The 24,386-nt window shown below is 41.0% G+C and overlaps 1 protein-coding gene across 2 annotated transcripts in view; it reads right to left on the bottom strand.

Moving 5' to 3' along the window:
* LOC148014149 (DNA-binding protein) overlaps positions 1–23,569 on the bottom strand; it is a 68,057-nt gene extending 44,488 nt beyond the window's left edge. Inside the window, exon 1 of one of the 2 annotated variants that reach the window (XM_087667429.1) lies at positions 23,345–23,569. In XM_087667429.1, coding sequence (XP_087523555.1) covers positions 23,345–23,473 — 129 coding nt within the window. In that variant the 5' untranslated portion in view covers positions 23,474–23,569. The remainder of the gene's footprint in view (positions 1–23,344) is intronic. The other variant, XM_087667428.1, reaches the window with a different exon arrangement.
* Positions 23,570–24,386: the final 817 nt, after the last annotated feature.

Raw genomic sequence — 24,386 nt, 5'->3', positions numbered from 1 at the left:
ACATGACATACTCAGCCACATTAATTGCACCAGGAACAAATCTGTCAGGTTGTCTAGTAGCCCTAGACGATCTCCTAACCCAATGGTCATTGTTTGCTGGCTGTTCCTGCAAATTTTCATTTTCAGCATGCTGTCTTGGCATTTCAGCCTACAAATCAGCATTAACAGCTTGCTGTCCTGGTTATTCCTGCACATATAATGGCTCATTTTCATGGGCAATAGCTGGCTTATCATTTCCAGCATCATCTCCTGCATTTACAGGTTCATTTACAGCAGGTATTTGCTGCTGTACAGCGGGCACATTTTACTATTCAAAAGGTATTTCTTCCCGGAATACAACCCTACAGACCTCCTCAGTCTTTTTCGGTTGTTTGTGCATGCGATCTTCCCAGAAGATAACGTCATTGATGTGCACTATTTTCCTTTTCTCGAGATCCCACAATTTATAACCCATTCCACCCTCGTCACTATATCCTTGGAAAATTCATTTACAGGACTTTGGCTCAAGTTTGCTGCATTTTTCTTTACGAATGTGCACAAAAGCCTTGCAGCCACACACTTTCAAATGAGCATATGAAGATGGCTTGCCCGACCACGCTTCTTGGGGAACTCCCCCCTCCAAAGACCTGTTTGGTGACTGATTAATCAAGTGAACGGCTATCATAACAGCCTCTGCCCAAAAACCATGGGGTAATGCAGCATGAGACAGCATCATACAGACCTTATCCTGTATGGTCCGATTCATACGCTCTGCAACTCCATTTTGGGGTGGATTATGAGGGGCAGTGAGCTCCCTCTTTATCCGTTTGCTATCACAAAATGCCTAAAAGGCTTTGGACACATATTTCCCACCATTGTCAAAGCGAAGACACTTAAGTATCTTATCTGTCTGATTTTCAGCCAATGCCAAGAACTTTTTAAACTTGTCAAGCACTTCATCCTTGCTACAAATAGGGTAAACCCATGCTTTCCGTGTAGCATCATCGACAAAGGTGACAAAATATTTCTTTCCCCCTAAAGATAATCCTGGCATTTGACATACATCTAAATGTACTAACTCTAGAGGAGACGATTTCAAAGAAAGAGACTTTTTGTGAGAAGTCTGTGCATGTTTGCCATAAATACAATGATCACAGTGCTCAAAATCAGCATAACGAAGACAAGGCAAGTAATCTAAACGAGAAAGCACTTTCATTCCTGTTTGACTCATGTGTCCCAACCGGCCATGCCACAAAGAAACACGTGGCTGCTCGATCACGGCAACAACATGGTCACACACACTAGATACATGAAGTGGATACAACGTATCACTCTTGCAACCTCTGGCAATAACCCTAGATCTTTTACAGATCTTCCATTTTCCATCACCAAAGGTGGTATAAAAACCATCATCATCTAGCTGCCCTGTGCTGATCAAGCTCTTCTTGAGCTGAGGTACATGCCGTACATGCTAAAGTGTAAAGACAGAGCCATGCTGAAACTGTAACTGCACACTGCCAATACCTGCAATCTCACATGCATAGTTATCCCCAAGATAGACAACACCATGTCAACCCCTTGTATATGCGGAAAACCACTCATGATGAGGGGTGACATGAAAAGAAGCACCTGAATCAAGAATCCAAGTATGCATGTCATCATCTGTATCTACAAGTAGAGCATGTGCACCAAAATGTGAAGAGACAAAGAGTGCATCACTCCCACTGTCACTGTCATGAGTGACTACATTCACCTCTTCAATTTTTACACTACTTTTCTTAGGCTGACTGTCCTTCTTCTCTTCCTTGCAATCATCTGTCTTTTCGCCTTTTCCTTTCTCTTTTTTCCATTTCTAGCAGTCACATTTAAAGTGACCCTTCTTGCCACAATGATGGCATTCAACATCTTTGCCACGTGATTTACTGCGTCCCTTGCCATCATATTTGCCCTTTTGCTGTGATCTGCCCCTAGTATGCAAAGCACTGGAAAACTTGCTAGATGCATTGTTCTGCCGATTCATCTCTTCCATAAGTAGAGCACTCTCTACATCAGCATACAAAAGGATCACATTAGAATTGCTCATAGCAATCCTGAATGTATCCCAACTCTCTGATAGAGTGCAAAGCAAGAAAGTAGCCTTAAATTCCTCATCAATCATAAATTTCAAGGCAACCAGCTGGCTGAAAATGGAGTTAAACTCACTCAAGTGAGTAGACATTGCTGTACCTTCTTTCATACGCAAATCCATAAGGTTTTTCAGCCAATACACTTTACTTGCAGTGCTCTTCTGTGCATACAGTTCTTCCAATCTAGTCCATATAGCATATGCAGAATCCAAACCTTCAATGTTGAAGAGCAAGGCATCAAAAATCGATAGCTCTATGGTTGAGCATGCAAGCTCATTCAACTCATCCCAATCGTCCTGATCCATGTCCACAGGCTTTGCCCCTTTAGTTTTGATCGGCTTTGCCTGCTTCTTTTGTAATAGCATATTGTAGCACTGTTTTTGCCACACTGCAAAATTATGTGCACCTTCAAGCTTCTTTATATGCATCAAATTACTGCTGTCATTGCTGCCAACCATGGTTTTCAGCTCAAAAGTGACCAAAAAACCAGTAAATGCAGGCCCAAATTGTCACCCAAGTGACCAAGGTACAAACGAGTACCAATCAGCAATAAATGACCACGCAGAAATACAGATTTCAGATCTGTAATTCAGTTTTCAGAAGCACCAAACCAAGTGCTACAGCATTATCCAACTGATTACAGCTGTTTCAAAGGGCATGTGCATCACATTACATGAGAAATCCCAAAATTTCAGCTGCAATTTCTGTTGTACCTGTACCCACGGGCATAAAATTTGACACGAACGGTCAAAAGCCCCAAAATTTGGTGCTTGAAATCGTCAAACACACATCTGCATTTCCTCTATCATTCATAGGACTGTCCAATTTTGCCAAAATAAAGCAATTTCAGCAAAACACCCAAATTTTACCAAGTGTTGATGTCCAAATTGCGTGGAATTTAACCTGCATGTACTTCAAATGACCAAATGCTGCACAAATTTTGCCCAAATCGCAAAAGCCTCAAATTTCGGGGACGAAATGTCACAAATTGCTGCAATTTCTGAGACAAATATTAATGTTGCATCTTGCACGCATGAAATCTGGACAAATCCCCAAATTTTCCAAGTCCTGCGTGCACTAATTTCAGTGAAATTGAAAGAATTTCACTACAAATGTGAAAAGCCCCAAAATTCTGGGCCTAAATCCGCCCAAAATCTTGACAGTGCTTACACACACGAACGCCCGTCAGTGAGCAAAGGGTTTGTTTGCAGGGAACCTTTCAAAAAAATAAATAAAATAAATAAAATTTGCAAAGGAAAATGACGAATGTGCTCCCGTTGACCAACCGCCTACCATCGTGACCTGTTGCCTTGCAGAAACTGCCGCCTGATGCCACGGGAGCTGTCGCCTGCACGTCGGAAGCTATCACCAGTCTGTCATTGACCTGTCGCATTTCTGAAGACTGTCGCCTGCAGCCCGTTTCATCAGACCTAGTCTGGTCGTTGTCACCAGGCTGTAGCGCTGGACATGAAGTCCAGTTGTCTACGACTACTGCCCGTCACACGTGCTGTTGCCCTCTGGTCCACGTTGGACCAGTTGTCACTAGCTGGACCTGCCGCCTACTAGCCAGTTTGAAGTGACTATTTACTCTCCTGTCTGCCGACAGGCAAACACCCACCTGCTGTACGTGAGCTGCCTCTGATCTTGGGGAGTGCGCACTCTGCGCTCTGATACCAGTTTGAAGGAATTGATTAGGCACAGAGATCGAGGCAGACAGTCATTACGCGCAGTGAGAGAGACAGGGAGAGTGCGAGAGAATAGAGTATAGAGTGAACACGTTTTTAGGTACAATGACGAGTGTACCACTTTAGGTTTTAGATAGATATATATATGAAAGTACAATGTGCTAAGGGTGTGTTCACACCCGTGCACATATGAAAGGCACGATGGCCCTTTATTCTCAACAACCCACTCAAATTAAGTGTAAGAATGGCCAACTCCAAGTGGGTAACAACAAATTGAGTCTTGACTAACTCTCAATCACTCAAGGCAACATCTAGCCTAGCCTAGGCCCACAAAAATAGAGTTGTGCTACTTTGCCTAGTCTACCTAGGCATGTGAGAACTTTGGCACTCTTACTGTCACGGGAACATAAAATTTGTGAAATGCTTCAATCTTACTAGTAACATTTGATTAATTTAATAATCAAATGCACAAGGTTGTAAAGCATGTGTAAGGTTGTAAGACACATGTGATGCACATGGTAGATATTTCATGGTAATGGACCAAGGACCCCAAGGAGGCAATGGGTGTCAAAAGCAAAAGTTGTGACAAGTTATGCTAGCTGGGCTTTGGTTGTCAATTGGTGTTAGTTTTGACCCTACGCCAATTAATTGGCCATTAAGTGTCAATGGTGACACTAGGAACTAGGCATTAATTAATTAATTAATGCCATTCTGAGGATCAATTGAGGTTAGGGACCACTCCATGTTGCAAATGGCCTAGCCAATTTAATTATGGATGGGCACATTTAATTTTGGGCAAGGCCAGAACCGATAAAATTAGTTTTTAAAATTAATCAATTCTAAAAATTAATTTAATGGCTTGAATTCACTAGAAAATAAGATTAGAAGGTTGCCACTTGGTGAAAAGACCCATGCAACTGATAATAACGTTTTTGGGGCTGATGGAGAGCCACTAATGTTGGCAAGCTGAGAGAAAGAGAAAGAGAGAGAGAGAGAGAGAAGGCTGCCGGTCCATTTCTTTGCACAAAAATTAGCATTTGTTGTAAGCGATAGCCATCTAGGGCCTATAGGAGGCAGGGAACAGTAATGAGACACTCTCCAAGGGTTGGCGACAGCTTTGCTGATCAAGCAACAACATTTATGAGGCTTGGGACAGCAAGCAATTGCATTTAATGCAATTTGATCAGGGCAACAATCAGATTGAAGGATTTCTGCAAAGAATTCCGAATTTCTCTCTCATCTCAACATTCTCTCACCTTCTCTAGCTTGTGCTCAATCATTCTCAACATCTCTTAGCCTTTTGGAGCAGATCTCAACCAAATTTGGTGGACAGCAAGGAGAATTCTGTTGTAAACTCTAAATTTCTATAGGAATTAGGGTTTACCAACCACCCTAGTACCTGTCCCATCAATCAAGGGCATCATACACTGATATCAGCACCTGAAATACAAGGAATTATCAAGAATTTCAGATACCAGCTCATCCATTGTGAATTGGGACAGCATTTGGCCAATTGATGGTTCCATTAGAACAAGTCTTGGGTGAAAATCAAGGGGCAATTGGCCCGAATTGCTTGTTGATTGTTTGTACAACAAGGGACTTTCGGAACAACAAAGGAGATTATGGAATCTCAACTTGTACTCCATCCATTAGCAATAAAAATTGAAGAAATACCAACAAAGGCGCCAGTTTTGGGGCCAACAAGGTGCCTATTGTCAAAGATAGTTAAGATAAAGTGTGCATTTCAATATATGCTCTTTAATGAATTGATGTAATTAAGTACTTGATCAGGTTTTATCACCCTATCTGAGAAGCTTGGTTTCACTTACCGATCAACTTATGTAATGTGACCCAAGCACATTGCATCCCCTCCCACATTCAATGGTAGGTGCACAACATGGAAATTACTAGAAGTTCTCATCCAATCAAATTGCTCAATGAGTACCTCAGCCCTTGAACTCTGTGAGAAATTGACTCTTCTTTTTGGGCCTTGACAAAACCCATGTTTCCAATGATGGAGATCTACTATATGTAGTTGGGTTCAATTGATACCTCATCACGTGATGTCCCAATGAAAGACTTCAACCATGACATATGAAACACATCATGCATAGTCCAACTCCCACAAAAGTCCAAAGATTCATGGAGGTATCATTGACTTCTTAACTATAAAAAAAGCTCCAAAGCTATGGAAGGATAACTTGGGGTATCTTTGGTCCACTTGCTTTAACTATGTTTCATGATCCTAAGGAAAATCCAATCCCCTTCCATAAAGAGGACATCTTTTCTATTCTTGCTAGCCAATCTACAATAACCTTCTTGAGCTTTTGCCGACCTATCCTTCACAAACTCAAATATCTACATAAATCCCCCTAATGTAATAAGCCTCCAGAACCAAATGTCAAAATAATGTGGTGCAACAGAAGCAAAAAGATGAGCTTATTGTAAACACAAAGAACTAAACAAAAGAACAAGAACATAGTAACTCAAAAATAAGGAGCTCATCAAATGGAATTCATACACCAAAGCTCAAGTACATACAAAGGAACATGCTATAGGCAACATGCCAACTGGCAAAGTGCTCCCAATCTCGCTCTCTCCATCAAAACAATGTGCATCTATCAAATAATTGTGAGATAGAAGAGAGGCAACCTTTATATAGGCTGAAATAATGAAAAACAAGAAATGAGTCAGACAACATTTAATGAGGCCATTAGTGCGGGTCAACCAACCATAACTATGACTCCTAACACCCTCTCTTAGATCATGGATAATAAGTATGATAAAATATACAATGATGAAAGACCCACCAAAGTACATATAACAATGACAATCAAATAGGACCATGGATACCTAAGACATGGGTAATCATGCCACCGCCTAGGTGCCTTGGAAATACACAAATCTCAACGTTGATTGTACCAACCCCTATCACAGAGAGCAAAAATAGTTGAATCTCAATACGTGTCCAAAGCAGCTCCACTAAAAGCACATCATCACCATGGATTCCCTACCTTTAGCTAGACTGCCAAAGTGTCCTCTCCTATGGAAATAGACTGGTAGCAAAGGCTACTCTCTCTCACCTCCCATGATGAACCTAAAAGGAAAACCATCTTTAGGATTTAAATCTGCCACACTCCATTGGTGCATGTAGGTACCCATGCTCAAGGTCCACAAACACCTACATATGAATGAGACTAGAATATCCCACCAACACCACCCGGTCACACTCCTTGTTACGTCCCTTGGCATCCGAATGGGCATTAGTAGCATTCGTCACAGTGGTAATGAAGTGACTTAGTGCAAATGCGCTAAGGGCACTTCAACCCTAGGGCAACTAAGCGTATTTATAAGACTCAAGGTCCACAATAAATATGTTTTGTATCATGTCTTGTGTGCAAGTTGGATCCGAGGGGGATGTTTGATTGGTCTCATTGAACGTGAGATCCGATGACGTGCACAAAACCACCTTTGCTCATAGAACCACAATGGTTCACACCTACCAGGGACACACACAGGGGGCACAAGTTGCAAGTGGTGAGTATGATGGTAAGGTATATTTCTTGTTTGGTGCTCTTACTCGAGTTTTGTGTTGAGATTGCGCTTATACATAAGGATTTTTAGTGATTCTGGCAATTCAAGTCCATGGAGCTGCCACTCCTAGGCTATGGCAGACCATCATTGGAAGCTCAAAAATTGGGACGGGCTTGGTTTTCCATCCACCTAATAGAAGAAATATATAGTTTTTATCAACTTGATATCTAATGTTTATTTTTATTTATTTTTGTACACACAGCTCAACTCTACATTAAATGCATAGACTATCTCTATTTTGTTCTACTCTCCTCTCTTGCATGCCTTGATCTCTAAATTTTTGTATCTATCCTCACCAGTGCATCTCCACCACCCAAATATGGAATCTAAAAGGAGCCTATGAGATACATGCCTAAATGTTGTATACCCCCAATGCAGTGTATTGTGACATGGGTGGATGGATTGGTGATTGTGCAACAAAATGTACATGTGAATAGAGTAGAATGAGTGGGGATAAAAAATAAAATTGTGCACCAAAAGAAAAATCTCCTAAAGCAACAAGTGAACAAGAGGGGTTACCTTGTCTTCTTCTTATTGAGCCACCTCTATTAATATTCACATACTAGTATGGGTTGAGGTTATCATGAGTACTTTATCCCATAGCTTGCACATCAACAGAAGTAAATTTCACATTTCTAACTTTTGAAGTCTCCAATTCCAAGCCATGTCCATATCCAACAATATTAATAAAATGTCTATCATTAGCACAACCGTTTCATTCAAAGTTATGCATGTCTAACCTTTGGGAATCCTCAATTCCAAGGTCCTAACTATTAGCAAGGAAATTGCCAATTCATGTGTGAGTCTAAGCATGATCCAATGGCCTGGGCAACATGAATTTTTGGCAACGATGCAGTCGCCTGTCTTTTGCGCCTATTGTATGGCTGATTGATCATTATTATGTTGGCCAACTTTCTTATTTTTATGCCAAATTGCTGGCCAACCTGATCATATTGAGGGCCTTTTTATAGGCCAGCTGCTCCCTGCTCCAGTTATTCATTTCAGCATGGACCTACATGCAGATTCTAATAGAGAAAGGAAGCCAATGCCAATGCCCACACAGCAAGTGACCCACTCTTGTTTTTGTATTGTCTCGTCTTGGTTTATGGATTCGTTCCCTGAGCATCTCTTTTCTATTGGAATTTTGGTATTTCCACACGTAATCACAAGCTCGATGGCATAGCTATAGAGGATGGTATTGTAGAGTACTCATGATTGTGTGTGTGGAGAGAAAAAAGAGAGCAAGACACAAACTAGATGTAAAGTTGAAATAAATTGTGTTACAATGAGAATGAGCCTCTTATATAGGCTAAGACAAGTGGCTTGCTTACATTATCAATGATGTCAAGATCACATGGATCCAACTACTTCTCTCAAAAGAGTCTAAATACATCTCCCCCTTTTTCCACCAGCCAGAAGATTCACATGAGCCTATTAGAGAAGCATATTTCAATATATTCTGCTAAGTTCTCTTTGTAGAGTTCTTGTTTTCTTTGCACTATTTCGCATCTCTCCTCTCTCATGTGTTGTGCAATCTATTACAATTTACATATTTCCATCGTTGCACCCACTTTTAACATGGTATCAAATTTCAATATCGAGCTTTTGACTTGGTTTCAAAAGTCCATGCTTGAGATCTTAGTGTTGTTTTCTGTTGTTGCAAGTCCGCATTTTCATCTCTCTCTGCAACTATTGAGGCCTATCTTGACTACAACACCTATTGATTCAGCCCTAGCGACCCTCTGTTGTAGAGTTTCAGCCACTATACAACCCTAGAATCCTGTGTTTTGACATAAGTTGAAACCAGCCTTCCTTCTCAAAGAGAGTGGTGATGACCTAATTAATCAAAAATTACAGTAAGCATAAAATGCACGTAAACTGAAAATGCAAATGTTACCACTTAATCTTGAACAATGGACAACCTATTGGCCCCAAAATTGGTGTCTCTTGCCATATTTCTTTATCTTGAATTGCAATACAAATGGAATACAACAACATTCCTTGAATCTTCTTCACTCTCCAATTGCCTCTTGCTGTCATAAATGACCAACAAACCTTCAAACCAATTTGCCCTTGGTTTTCTTAGAGATTGTTTACCTTCAACTATGGTCCTTGGTTGACAAATTCAACCCCAAATGTTTGTTGGCTAGATGACCACTTGAATCTCTTAAAATTACCCCAATTTTAGTGGCTGAAATTCGTCTCTAGGCCTTCAATTTTTTAGCACGCTTCTCAAGCTGCTGTTAAACCCTAGTTTCTTCTATAAATTAGGATTTACACCAAAGATTAGTCAAAATCTCCACCTTCAATAGATGATTTTCCCGAAAATTGTTGAGGAATAATAAGAATAGGATAAAAGATGAGAAAGAATGCTAAAGAGAAAAAATTCACACTTCCATCGAGAGAAAATGGAAGAAATCAACCACTACCCTGTCTAGACAACCATTAAAGCTGTCTCTACTAATGAAACACCCCAAATATGATGTTGCTTGGCTAAAACAACCCTAATGAGTGCTTAAGATCACTTGGGTAATAATTTGGCCTAGACAATTTAGTTATTGCCCAATCAGATTATTTTTCTAAGTCATAAATAATAATTAATTTAATTTTCAAAATTAATGTCTTGAAAATTAATTTAATAAAGCTGGATAATGCTCGAAATTGTTTTGGAAGGAAGCCACTTGGCAAAAGTTGCCCATGCAAGTAGAAAAAGTGTATTTGAGGTTGAGAGAGAAAGAAAGAAAGAAATATCTATTAACATCTCTAAAAGGCCAAAGTGGCCTATGAGACCATAACCAATACAACTGGTATCATCATCTCTCATCAGAGAAGAGATAAAATTTATGTGTAGATCTACATGGTAGATTAGAATGAGAAGTATGGAATTTGAAAAAGTTGGAAAAAACTAAGTCTAAAAAGATCAAAAAGAGTGTAGAGTATCTCCCCCTCAATCTACGAAATCCACAAAACTCTGCAAACTACCTCCGATTGAGTCACCGCACCAATCTGCATCTGTAACGAGCAATCATGATGCGAATGTGATGCAAATGGTCACGCCTATATTGCCGAGTAGGTACTCTAGGGCATCATGCTTTGCGTAACGTTATAGCTCTATCAATTGTGATGCCACCTGATGTTGTATCGCGACAAAGCCTATCAGTAGGAGATGTAGTGTCTAGGGTGGTAGCGATTGGGGGTTCAACTACGCTGAAATAGTCTGTAACTGCTCTCTGGAGGGGTGGATGACGCTAGGGTCACCTCCTATCCCGTAACAATAATGCTCTATGTTGCTGGAGCTCCAATAAGAAAAGGCCCAAACATCTTTGGTCCTCATAGTCCATCACCCGTCTTAGTAGTCCAAAGCCCTCCTTAAAGAGGCAATGATAGCAGCCTCAGATATCATAGTATACATTACATCTACAAATGTAGTGCTCCTCCGTTTTTGGCTCCCATCCACAAAGCTAGCACGTCCTCTCATTGGCTACAATATGGCTCCATCGACCTGTCTCAATCATCAACTAATGCGATGAGGTGCGAATCTGACCAATAGCAACTCAGAGTCCGTGGGAAAGTTAAGCATCCATGTATCTTAGCCTCACTATGAAACCGTTATGAGAAAGCTACAAGAAGTGATGCTGGTATTGTGCCATTGTCATGCCTAATGGAAAAGGGGGCTTGGACCAAGTCCTTTCTGTCTCCACTTTAGTGATGTCTACTCTAATCACAATATTCAGCTCTGTACAACTGAGGCTCAAAGTAGGGTAGTCGAGGCTGTAATCGAACGGTGGCAGTCTATCTATACTCATGCCATGTAAGTTCAGCCACGTGCTCATATGTACATACCAACACTGTCTATCTCCCTCTGCTACAAGCTGTCTTGAAGACCCCAACGCTAGTCTAGGATATCAGTCTTTAGGGAGCTGCCATATCCTCTAGAGGAAAGTAATTGCTTGGAATAATGCTTCAACTACCATGGGTGCAGCGCCCAATTCTGCCCGAATGATCTCCCGTGGTACTAAGGCTTTTGCCCTTATCATACGTGCTATCATCATGACCAGCAGTCTTTCCATGTGTTCCCAGCTATCATAATGTTGTGCTTCCAGTCCATCACAGTCCATAACTAGCATCTGTCTAGTATGATAAAGGCTTGGGCCCCAAATGGCTGCCCCATAGAGTAGTGTAGGCATAACTTAAGTGTCAAAAAGCCACAATTTGGTATGAAAGAGAGAGTAAGCACAGAGAGAGAGCGAAGGTTGCCATTGCAACTACCACAGTTGACAAGCCATTTCCAACCAGAAGGAAAGCCTCCAAGTGTTGGTGATATGCTCAAAAGAGACTACAATAATAGGTGACACTAGTAAATGACATTAATTAATCAATTAATGCCAACTCCCTAGTATCACCGCTGACACTAATGGCTAATTAAATGTTCTAGGCCAAGTTTTGACACCGAATACGTTCCTAGCACTTGTCTAGCATAAATTATTACAACTTTTGCCAATGTTACTCATTGATCACCAAGGTTATTAAGGTCTCATTGTCACTTAGCTAACTTGCATTTCACATGTGTACCTCAAACGTGCACAACTTAATAATGCCAAAGCTAAGCATTAAAAATACACGTCTTGGTGACATATCTCCCCCTTGAAATCCTTGCAATCGTCCTTGATTGCACTGCCAGTTGACAAAAGCAAACTAATACTGAATTGGAAAGAGCGTAGGCACCATAGTCAAAGAGCATCAACTGCTACTATTCTATACTACTACCCGACTTATGCTGAAATTTCCAGCCCTCATAACTAAGTCATAACTAACCGAAAAGAAACTCTAGCTGCTATCAAAACCACTGTGCATGCATCCATTAACTCTATCTCAAAAGTGTTTTGACAAAACAACCATAGCAAAGCATAAACCATGGTTGTACTATCAAATGGCATTACTTCGCATGCTACTAGCCATAAAAACCAATTGAATACCACTGAAAACTAATGACCATACACTGAAAACCATTTCAACTGATAATTAACCTCTGATGTGACCATAATTTGACCTAGCAAACATAGTGTCAACAAACAATACCTTGGATGCATGCTGAATACACTCAAGATTCACTTTACACTAGAGTTGTCCATTACTAGAAAAGTGGAAGTGTGTCCTCCCCCTTGAGCATCAAACAATGCTTTGGACCTTCTAAGCTCCACTAAGCTTGACTGAGGCTAATCTAAAGTTAGCTCCACCTGAAAGGCTTCTAGGTAAAGTTGCAACAACTGAGAGTGGTTTGTGAAGTCACCATCCTCCATCCATTTGCCATCCATTGGTGAATAATTGTGAAATCCCACTAAGTACCTCCCAAAAACTTTATCTCTAATCTTCCTTATTTTCAACTTGCCGCCTATTGGGATAATCCCTTGCCATGTGCCCCTCCTATTCACATATGAGGCACTTATTTGCAGCCATTAACTCCTTGCATTGTGCAAGTATTTTCCAAATTTTTCCTTTCTATTTTTGCCTCTTCTCAGCCCTACTTTCAAATATTTCCCTTTTTTCATCCTTTGAAAACTTCTTGAACAACTTCTCGTCATCATCTTGGAAGCCTGAATCCTTTCCACGCAGCAAAGCATCCGCTATACTTGTCGTGTGACATGCTAGTCACACTGGTCTTTATACAAAAATCCCTAATTCCTTTAGGCAGCCCACAGCAATACTTCTCCACTTGCTCGTTAAGAGTAACACCTCGATAGGAAGTAATGGGCAGCAATGCATCCCAAAACTTCTTATTGTATTGCTTAAAATTTTTGCATTATGATGCATCCAACTTATTCCAAGCAATCAGAAAATCCACTTCAAAAGATGCTGCTCAACGGGAACTCCAGGTGGTGAACTGACCAATTGAGGAGGAGGAGCCCAAAATAAATAGACACAAATAATGCCATAAAATGTCAGGTCAGCTAGCAATAAATGCCCAATATGACCATAGAATGACAATAAAAAATGCCTAAATAACCTAAATAATGTGCCCAAGACTTTGTAGCTCAGACTCACACATGAGCTAACATATCTGCTAACACTTCCTAGCATCTAAGGGCTGCGCTTCACTCCCTCGATAGCTAATGATCATCTTCCTCATCTCCAACAGCATCAGAGGACTGCAATTCACTCCTGCGACAGCTGTCCTTCACCTTCCAAGCTTCCAGTGATTACTTCAATAGCCCACTACCCAAAGGACTGCATTTCACTTCTTCGTTGTGCAAATTCCCACAAGCACTACCACATGATTCAAACAAGACAATGCAGTCATCTTCTAAGCTTTGGCTCCGTTGTATCAGCTTTTCTTCTCATAGCATGATTCAGTGCATCATCACCGTGTTCCTCTATGTTTTCTGAGTTTCTCTTCTATCTCAATGTTTGCCATACACACATTGTGTTTATCCTCACAAACCCTACTATCTCTCCGATCTCTTAGTCAGTTTTTTAACATGGTACCAGAGCCAAAGGCACTCAGTGAGCCACAAAGATCCTCTACATCAGAGAAGGCAAAGACAGATTGCGGATTTAACATCATCTATTGATTTTCCCCCTCCACTGCATCACCAAGAGATAGAGATACCTTCTCTTCCACTCCCACCCACCCTCCCTTTTACAGGTTGACACTCCAATGCTATAACTTCTCCACACGTAGACAAACAATCCACTGGGTGCTCCTCTTCTAGCAATAACTGGACTTCCCACCAATCCTTGTCAACATGGACCACCACCAAAGTATATGCATCTACCCCCAGGCACTCGTTGTGCCACCTCTCCCTTCTAGGCCGCAAAGTTATTTTGCACCCACTTTAAGGTTTTTATGCTCAAGGCAATAAGACGCATCTGATGCCACTAAGTCCTCTGGCGCAAATAGAGATTCATCAGGCGCCACGGCCTCCTCACGACCGCCACAATGCGCTATGGAGGTTGCTTCTACTTCTTCTAGGGTTTCAAGAATGCCACCTCAATAACCCGCGGTTTTGTAGTCCACTCCACTGAGAGACATTGATTGTTGGATATTATTCCCTCGGTAGTCCACTCCTTTGCAATACAATGGTTGTTCGGCTCCGCAGCCCACTCCATTGAGAGACACTAACTCTTGCCCACCCTTGGCTCCTCATGAGCCTCACCTTTCTCCACCCTCGACTACTCAAGTTTGAGAGGCCACCTTTGGGAGTTCTTCAATGTCTTCAACATCCAAGATACCTTCTTCAACACGACCAAGATCGACACTTCCTCCGTCATCAATTGACAGGATTCCTTGATCCATAAGTTTTTAGATTCCCTCTCTCTCATAAAGAGGTATTCACAAGGGAATGTATACTCTTTGCCCTTAGAGGAAGCTCCTACTTCTTCGGCTTGAGAGGGGGCCCCTCCCCTACCACCCTTAGAGGGGGACCTACTCATCCTGAAGTTCACCCACCATTTACTCTTTGGGGATGGCTATCTTCTTTGAGCAATCATTTCTCCTTTTGATACCCAAGATCTTCAAATACCACCTAGATCAAGGCCTTGAAGGTTCAACAGCAACTTGCTGACGACGTCTTTGAATTCCTTTCATTATGGAGTTACGGAGCTAGTGGCTTCAATCCTGAGGTGAAGTCAGGTTCTATAGTTCATCCCATCTACTGTTTCTTACTACAGGTTACCTTTCAAGTAGGAATCTTGGATTTCTGGGATCCTCTACATCTTATTTGTATCTCTCTTTGCTCCTTGTTCATCCCTTTTTGGACTTGAGAACGAGTATTGAGAAACCACTTCTTCGGTTTTCACACTTCATTTAGGGTTTCGCATTGACAACCCCAAAAAGAGTTGGTGCCCTCATTCTCGTCACTTTTTCAGTGGGTGCCCACATAGTGGTGCGTCACCCTAGACAGCTTATGTTTATAAATAGGCAATCACTTCATTCATTCTTACACCCACTTCAATCATTCTCCACCCCTCTTCCTTCATCATCAAACACCCTTCCCTTCTCTCTCTAGTACTTCCACTACCCTCACACCCCTTCCGGCGAACATTGCAGTCGTGCTTCGTGGTTGCCTACTCCATCTTCTCTCTTTGCTTCAGGCATCCTGTTCCATCATCAAGTTTTGCACTTTGAAGCTTCCCCACATCTTGGCATCAACCCTACATAGCTGGCAACATCATCTCCCACTTGGTGACCATTAGACAGCCTGCATTTCAAACTTCTCTGCCTAGCATCAGCTCCCTCCACTTGAAGACAATTAGCCTTCTCATCCCTAGCATCAGCTCTTCAACACCCAAGTATTTGTGTTTTGCTACCCTGGGACTCCCTCCACATCTAGCGTCATCATCCAACATTTAGCAGCAACATTTGGGATGTTCTCCCTGCGTTTGATAGCTTCGACACACTCTGGAACTTGCATTTGCTACCTAGGCTACCTTCCCAACATCTGAGGACTATGTTTCACTTCCTCGACAGCTGATGATCATCTTTCTCATCTCCAAAAACATCAGAGGACTGCGATTTGCTCTCTCAACAACTATCCTTCACCTTCCAGTGATTACTTCAATAGCTCACTGCCCAAAGGACTTTTCGCACTCCCTTTGCTATGAAGATTCCCATAGGTGCTACCGCCTAAGTCAAACAAGACAATGCAATCATCTTCTAAGCTTTGGCTCCGTTGTTTCAGCTTTTCTTCTCACAGTATGATTCAATGCACTCTCATTGTGCTCTTCTATGTTTTCTAGGTTTCTCTTCTCTCTCAATGTTTGCCGTACACACACTATGTTTCTCACCGCAAACCCTACTATGATCTCTCTCTTTAGTCTCTCAGTCATTTTTTTGACACTCACTATCACTTAACTAACTTGCATTTCACACGTGTACCTCACATGTACACAACTTAATAATGACAGAGCTAAGCATTAAAAATACACATCCTCAAGATAGCAGCCCTCTATGATTTGCTAATCTACTTTCTCTACAAGTTGGACAGCTACATTCAAAGCTGGTAATGTATTTTTGCCAATTTTGCTGCATTTATTGCTTAATCAGCCTACGTTTTTTTGAGCTGACCCTACATTTTCTACATTTATTGTGTGTAGTATGTACAAGCTAGGCAACTATGTTTTCAAGCCTTTTCCCCTTATCTGTTGGCTCTGTTTGATCTGCTTTGATAGCACTCATCTTGTTTTCTGATCAACTTGTCTATGATACATTGATCAACTTTAGAGAGGGTCCTTGTGTATCCGATTTTCATGTTCTTTTCACTACACTCTATGTATTGTTGATTTCTTCTCTATGTGCTTTCTTTACTACTTGAACTCTTGAAACTATTGAGTCTGTCCTCTTCGCACACCCCTATCCCTTAAGATCCCTTGCCTCAATTCATCTTCTCTCCATCTCCCTTATCATGGCTCCTTCAACTTCTCCTACTAATGCTCTATAGGCTTTACTCATCGATGAGTGTTACGTTGGAGTTGTGTTCAAATTCATGTTTCAATGAGGACGCTCTCTCAATACTCCAAATGTTCCGATTTTCAAGAGGGGTAAGATATAGAAGAATAAGAACAAGAAGAAGAAGTCTCAATTGTATTATTGTGGCAAGAAGGGACATCTCCGAAAGGACTGTCGGACTTTAGTACCTTTGGAAAAGGAGGAGTGGATAATAACAAGGGTGACAACTCTATCAACAAGTCATCATCTACAAGTCCAAGTTCAAAATCCAATCATGCAACCCTGGCAACGGTTGCAAGGGCCTCCCTTCTAGCTTGCTAGTACAAGTGATGCAAGTTGTCCCTCACAACTCTCCAATGCTAGAGAGGGAGCGTGACAAAGGTTTCCTTGACATCAACCAAAGTCTAGTAGATTGAAATCGTGAAGCTGGGATTGACATCCAGGTTCATGATGAGTTGTTTGACACAGAACAGAGTTTGTTCCTAGTTTGAGCTCACATGAGACTACCACTTACCCATGTCTAGTATTGTTAATACAATGTCCATCATGCCTAGTGTTGTGAGTGGCTATTAGGAAGCATGAAGATCTTCAGCAGGCAGAGGAGTGCAAGTGAGTGGGAGTGACAAAGAGAGAGTACGATATGATCTTGGGTGTACCAACAATGTGTTGGTACACAAAGAATAAAACGTATTTATACTTAGGGCACGTAAGGGTACATTCACATATACAACATAATAATACACGTGTACGATACACAGAGGTTAATAAGGAATAAAGGACCTTTACATCCCAACAACCTCCCACTTAAAGGTCCAAAGTGAACCTTTAACCAACTCCCACTAGTCGTATGCAATGCTCATGCTGAGCCTTGCTTAGACTTTTAGTGAGAACATTTGCAGGGTTGTCCTGTGTTTTGATAATGTGATTAGACCATCTTCCAAAATCTGTTTGATAAAGTGATATCGCACATCTATATGCTTTGTGCGTGAATGATACATGGCATTCTTAGCTAGATACACAACACTCTGGCTATCACATCCCAACACTTGAGCACTCATAGACATACCGAGATCCTCTGTAAGTCTACTCAACCATATAGCTTCCTTAGAAGCTTCAGTAGCTAATATGTATTCAACTTCAGTAGTACCCAGTGCTACGATGTTCTACAACCTGGAGCACCAAGAAATGGCCCCACTAGCAACTGTAAAGACATACCCGCTAGTGGACCTGTGAGTGTCCAAGTCACTTGCCATATCTGCATCACAATAACCCTACAGACTAAGTGCACCTTGCCCATAGCAAATACACTTTCTTTGTGTATCCTTTAGATATTAAAGAATACACTTGACAGTCTCCCAATGCGTTTTGCCGGGATTTGACATAAACCTCCTGACAACTCCCACTGCATGAGACATGTCTAGAAGAGTAGCGACCATAGCATACATAAGAGAGCCACAAGCTAATGCATAAGGGACTCCCTTCATAGCATTGGCTTCCATGTTATCTTGTGGGCTGTTGGCTTTACTAAGCTTAAGATATGGAGGTAAGGGTACCCAAAGAGGCTTAGCTTCAGCCATGTTAAATTTGTCCAGTACCTTTCCAATGTACTTTTCTTGAGATAAGAATAGCAATTTCTGCGTTCTATCCCTGCAAATTCTCATGCCCAATATATGCTCTACATTCCCCAAATCTTTCATGGAGAAAGCTGATTTCAGCTGATCTTTGAGAGCATCCAAGCTAGTCTTTCTTTTCCCAACTAGCAACATATCATCCACATACAAAACAAGTATGATGGGGTTGCCATCTATATCCTTTTTCATGTACAAACAATGATCTGCATGGCTACGTGTAAACCCAAGAGAGAGCATAAAAGTGTCAAACTTTTTGCACCACTGTCATGGTGCTTACTTCAGCCCATGCAAGCTGTGTTTTAGTTTACACACCAACTGCTCTTTTCCAAGAACTACAAAGCCCTCGGGTTGTTTCATGTAGATTTCCTCATCAATATCACCATGTAGAAAAGTTGTTTTCACATCCATTTGGTACAGCTCTAAATCCAATACAGCAGTGAGAGTAAAAAGCACACATAGAGTGGTCATATTCACAACACGTGAGAATACCTCTTGGAAGTCAATCCCCTCCTTCACTGCATAACCTTTGGCAACCAGTCTTGCCTTGTACTTGGGTTTCCCATCAATTGTCTTTACTTTGTAAACCCATTTGTTTGGAATAAGCTTTCTTCCTTTAGGCAATAACACAAGATCCCAAGTATCATTAGCATACAAAGACTTAATCTCTTTCTGCATAGCTAGCTCCCACTTTATGCTGAATTCGAATGACTTGGCCTCTTTATATGTAAGGGGCTCACCCTCATCTGTAAGCATCACATAGTGCAAAGAGGGGTCATACCTATGTGGCTACCTTCTTAAGCGTGTAGACCTGTGTACCCAATGATCCATGTGGCTCAAAAATAACCGGCTAATCATCAGTTTCAGCCTGTGGTATAGCATCATGAGGCTCATCATTTGAAGTAATAGGTGGTTGCAAATTTTGAAATTTGACATTTTTCATGTCTTCATCAAAGGCTAAAGTACTTTTCAACAACTTTGCCTCATTAAACACAACATTACAATTGCGAACAATTTTCTTGGACTATGGTAACCACACTCTATAGCCAAATTCACCCTCATCACCATAGCCCATGAAAATGCCTTTGGTGGATTTCGAATCAAGTTTACTCCTTAGCTCATCTCTAACATGCACAAAAGCATTACAACCAATATCCGTAAATGGTCATATGAGACCGATTTGCCAAACCAAACCTCCTCAGGAATGCCATTATTTAAGGACTTATTTGGAGAATGGTTGCAAATATGAACCACAGTTTTAAGTGCCTCTCCTCCCCAAAATTCATGAGGGAGATTAGCAGTGGACAGCATGCACCGCACTCTTTCACATAAAGTCCTATTAAATCTTTCAGCCACCCCATTTGAAGAAGGGCTGTAAGGAGCTATAAGCTCCCTCTTGATTCCATGCAAGTCACAAAAAAACTTAAACTCAATAGATATGAACTCACCCCCATCATCAATTCTCAAGCATTTCAACTTTCTACCTGTCTAAGTGGTCACAAATGCATAAAAAGTTTTAACAAAAGTAAACACTTCACTTTTCTTTTTCAACAAATAAACCCAAATCTTCTTGGAGGAACAATCATCAATAAAAGAGATAAAATATGCAACACCACCCAACGATTTCACGGGCATACTACATACATCAAAATGCACTAAGTTCAAGGCATTGGACTTACGGAAGACACCAGAGTAAAAGGAATTTTTCATTTGCTTTCCAAACTGACAATCATTACAAAAATCAAGTTTAGAGCCTTTTCCATCAACCTTCTTCAAAGAGGTAAGGACATCAGGTCCTTTCAAGCTCATATGGCCTAATCTCTTGTGCCACAACTCCAAATGACAACTGATTTCAGAAACTTGCCATTCAAAGCTTTATAAATCAAACAGATTCATGTGCTTACAAGAACCTCTTGATTTTTGAAGTGGTGAAAAAAGTCTCCCCTTCCACAGCATGATGCATTATTGGAAAGGCCTAAGCGATTTTTTTGAATAATGATGGTGGTCTTAAAAGCATGGAAAGGTTCAAGAAGCTTTTGCATCACAGACATCACATAATCTTCATCTTTAAAGGTCTTGCCACCTTCTCAATGTGACCCATCAAATCAATAAGCTTTCACGTGCTTATGACAACCCCTTGATCTTTTGAAGTGGTGGAAGCAACTATCTCCTTCTATAAAGGTTGTTTGTCCTAGCACAACTATCCTTCACATATAGCCAAAGAGACTGAGTACTTCTATGTTTACTTGTACAAGCAAATACCTTCTCCAGAATGTGTGAAGTGAGAGTGGTTGGTTTGCCTGATCAGCGATAATCCCCTTTAGTGAGCCTTTGTCATCACTCTACAAGATCACAATAATACTGTTGATAGTATCCAAACAGTCATGTGTCTTCAAGACAAGTTTGATGCATCACTTTCATATCTCAAATTTGTCCTCCGCAGCCAAATTGTTGATTGGGAGGAATGGGGAAGCTATTTGTGCCACAAAGAAACTATGAAACATGGATTTGGAAGTAAAACATGGTGCCAGCTTGCAAAATACACATATAAACTACAAAATATTGTGTATGGCTGCAAACTGTAGTTGTTTCAATACATACCCTAGGGTTGGCAACAATTGGGAGGGTTCTGGGTCCTAAAAGGACGGAATTCTTGGAAATAGACTAACTTAGGTTGTGGTTCTTGTTAGACATTGATGACCTTGAATGGGTTGGAGTGGTCATCATCAAACACTTTGACCAAGATGGAGACTGTCTCTACAAACAAGGGCAAGCTGAAAAAAAATTAAAAATTAAAAAAAATTAAACTCTCTACCACCACAAAACAATTGCCAGAGACTAAGGGCTAAATATTCAATATTGCTACACCAGTAAACATGATCAGCCATGAACATTCACAAGAACCATAGGTCCAGACTGCAATGCTCCCCACAAACAGCAATCATCCACCTTTTCAGAAACTTCAATGGTGGCAAAAAGCTCTATGCTTTGGTCTCGTGATGGAAACAAAGATGCAAAGGAATGGAATGCAAGAAGAAGAGTGAACGTGATGAAGAAGGCAAAAAACTGAAGTGCCTAAGCTAAGACCCCATGCATAGAAAGTGAAATGAGAACTGAAGTTACAATCGTGAATGTTATGTAAATACAGCCAACTAAAGCAAAGCTGACCAACCTGGCATTTGGAAAAATGTGCCCTAGTAACCAGGTGTAAAAAAGACCACGAAAGGCCAATGAACAAGGTCCAGAAAACCTACATAACGACCTTGATATGGAGCTGGAAATCCAAACTCGACATTATCAGACATATGCCTTTTTTTTTGGGCAGCCACTGAATGTTGACCTATCCAATACTTAGAGACGGCTAATCAAAGACTCTCAATCATTGTTTTGCTCTTGCAATAAACATTGGTCTGAATTGTGATGCTGCTACAGAAGGTGATCATCCACCTTCCAGAAGCTTCAATGGCTGGGGAAAAGTTTGCACTTTTACATTACAATGGAAACATAGATGCAAGAGACTAGACAGCAAGAAGAAGATGGAACATGATACTGAAGGAAGAAACCCAAAGAGCCAAGCATGGGGCTGAAATGAAATTGGATGGTACGAGTGTCAATGCAGCTTATATATAGGTGACCTAAGTAAAACTCACCAACCTGGCATGAGAGAAAAGGCATCCAAGTGTTTGGGCTAAAAACAACCACAAAAGGATCATGGACAAGGGCCAAAACACCTAGAGAATGAGCTTGATATGGAGCTAGTACTAGTAAATAAATCTTGAGCTTTATTCCATGATTTTTCATTACTTAAACAATTTATTTTTGCTCAAGACTTTCGGCTCATCCAATTCCAATAAATCTTTGAGAACCGGTTCATCTTGTCCAAGATTTCCCAAGACTAACATGACTAACATTTTGAATTCGCCACTGATTTGGCAAAAATGAGCACTATACGGCCTCAGTAAAGCTAGGTAAAACATATAAAGGTCATGTTTGGAGCTGTAGTGGTCTTCTTTATCAGAGTGGTATGAGTCATTTTATTGAACCTCTCTGCAGTAGTCCATTTAGCATCATTCCTATTTTACGATTGTACAATCCATTAGCCATGATGAAAGGCAAAGAGTGTTCAGCAATAAAAATGGTGATGATCGGAAATGGATTAAGAGGGGAACACTATCAAAGACCTGCAAGGAGGCAACAAAAATTAGACGAACTATTGGTTCTCAGGCTAGACCAATGGACCCATTGAAAACCTCTTTCTAACTATCTTCGTTAGGTGGTTAGACTTCATCCCATTGTCTCGTATGCTAAAGAAGATACTGAAAGGAGCATAGACCTGGTTTTCTATCAGAGAACTCCCTCTAGTGGCAGACCCATACAAACTTACTGTGGGAAAACTATCTTGTCCCTTCTGAAGGTCCTACCAAAGCATCTTATGTTGAAAGATTCGGCTGAAAACTTCTCTTTTGTTTTAAATGATTGGAAGACTATCGACAATCTTTTAGGACAATATGACGTAAGTGCAGACAAAACACGGAGCTGTGACTCGGATGTGATGTCTTTATGTATAAGGTGATTAAGCAAAGGATAACGCTAATAAATCAAGATTAAGGGCATGGAAAGAGGAGCCTGAAGTATATTGTGGCATTCCCCTCTACAAAGTCTCAAGGGCCCTTGCAATTCTTTTCACAAGCTGATGTTGTGGCAGAAGGAGGTGTAAACCCTTGGCTTCTGCAGCACCAACTGCGTTTGCACCGGGCATAATGGGTTCTGGCCTTGCACTTGCATGTGTTTTTCTTTTTTTTGTAGAAGACATAATTGGAGTTTGTTGGTGAGATTGTATGCTGAGAGGCCTTTGCTCTCTTCGGAAGGCACGAGACGAAGTAGTACCTTCTCGAGATCAATGAGAGGTAGCATTGTGCTCACGAAACGCTCTAACGTCATGGGAGCAGCTGGTGGTCCTTTCTTCTCGTTCGCCTTATCTTTGGTCTTCTGTTTCGACGCTGATGAGGTTGCCATGGCGGACTCTGTGACGGCAGCACCAGGCGTGCTTTCACGCAGAGGCGCACTCCACTTTCAAACAACTGTAGATATATGAAATACAATGGCAAAGTGAAGAAAGCATCCACTAAAGGTGTTGTGTAAATAGAAAACTTAAAGGTTCTTAGAGGCAGAGAGGTCTAAAGACAACTTAAAAGTTCTTAGATGCACTCGTTTTAAGGACGCTTAGAGAGCCTTTAGTATGCATATATTGTTGGCCTTTGATCCACATTTAATTGGAGGTAGTGGTTTAAAGGGTGCTTAGAGAACCTTTCATGTATGTATGTATGTATATAACACTAGCCTTTACTCCACATTTAACTAGAGTTAGTGGGTTGCCACATGGCAGTTCCATGCAAATCACTCCGCTCAATTGTCAATGTGGTAGATCAATAGGCCACTAAGAGTAGTTCAAATAGTAGTTCAATCAACACTTCACATTGCCACAATTGACATTCTCGCACCAATGCTACAAAGAAACATGAGAGGTAAGGGTGTTGAACTTGCTTAAAAAGTGTGCAAGAATGTTCTTAGGTTTAGTACTCGAGCTGTCTCATCTTTTTCACTAGGCATCCTCCCAAGGCAATGGAGATCGCAACATGGTTTAATGTTATTCTTAAAGACAAAGACTCTATGGATCAAAGTTATTATAGGGGGAAAGTGTCCTTTGAGGTTGTATTCGATAACCAAGAAGTAGTTAAGCAAGTTCAATCTCAGGTATCTATTTATTATAGGGGGAAAGTGTCCTTTGGGGTTCTATTCGATAAACTAAGAAGTAGTTAAGCAAGTTCAATCTCACCTATCTATTTTTGGGGCTTAGATATGGTCTACATCATGCCATGGTAGCCGACGGAAATTGACCAAGACTACCTCAAGAAGGAATGTCTAGTGT

The sequence above is a fragment of the Lygodium microphyllum genome, chromosome 25 (assembly GCF_053477565.2).
Source record: "Lygodium microphyllum isolate KBCC chromosome 25, Lygodium_microphyllum_v1.1.10, whole genome shotgun sequence".
Classification (NCBI taxonomy): Eukaryota; Viridiplantae; Streptophyta; class Polypodiopsida; order Schizaeales; family Lygodiaceae; genus Lygodium; species Lygodium microphyllum.
The sequence above is the reverse complement of the archived record's forward strand: the minus strand, read 5'-3'. Positions and strand labels throughout refer to the sequence as shown.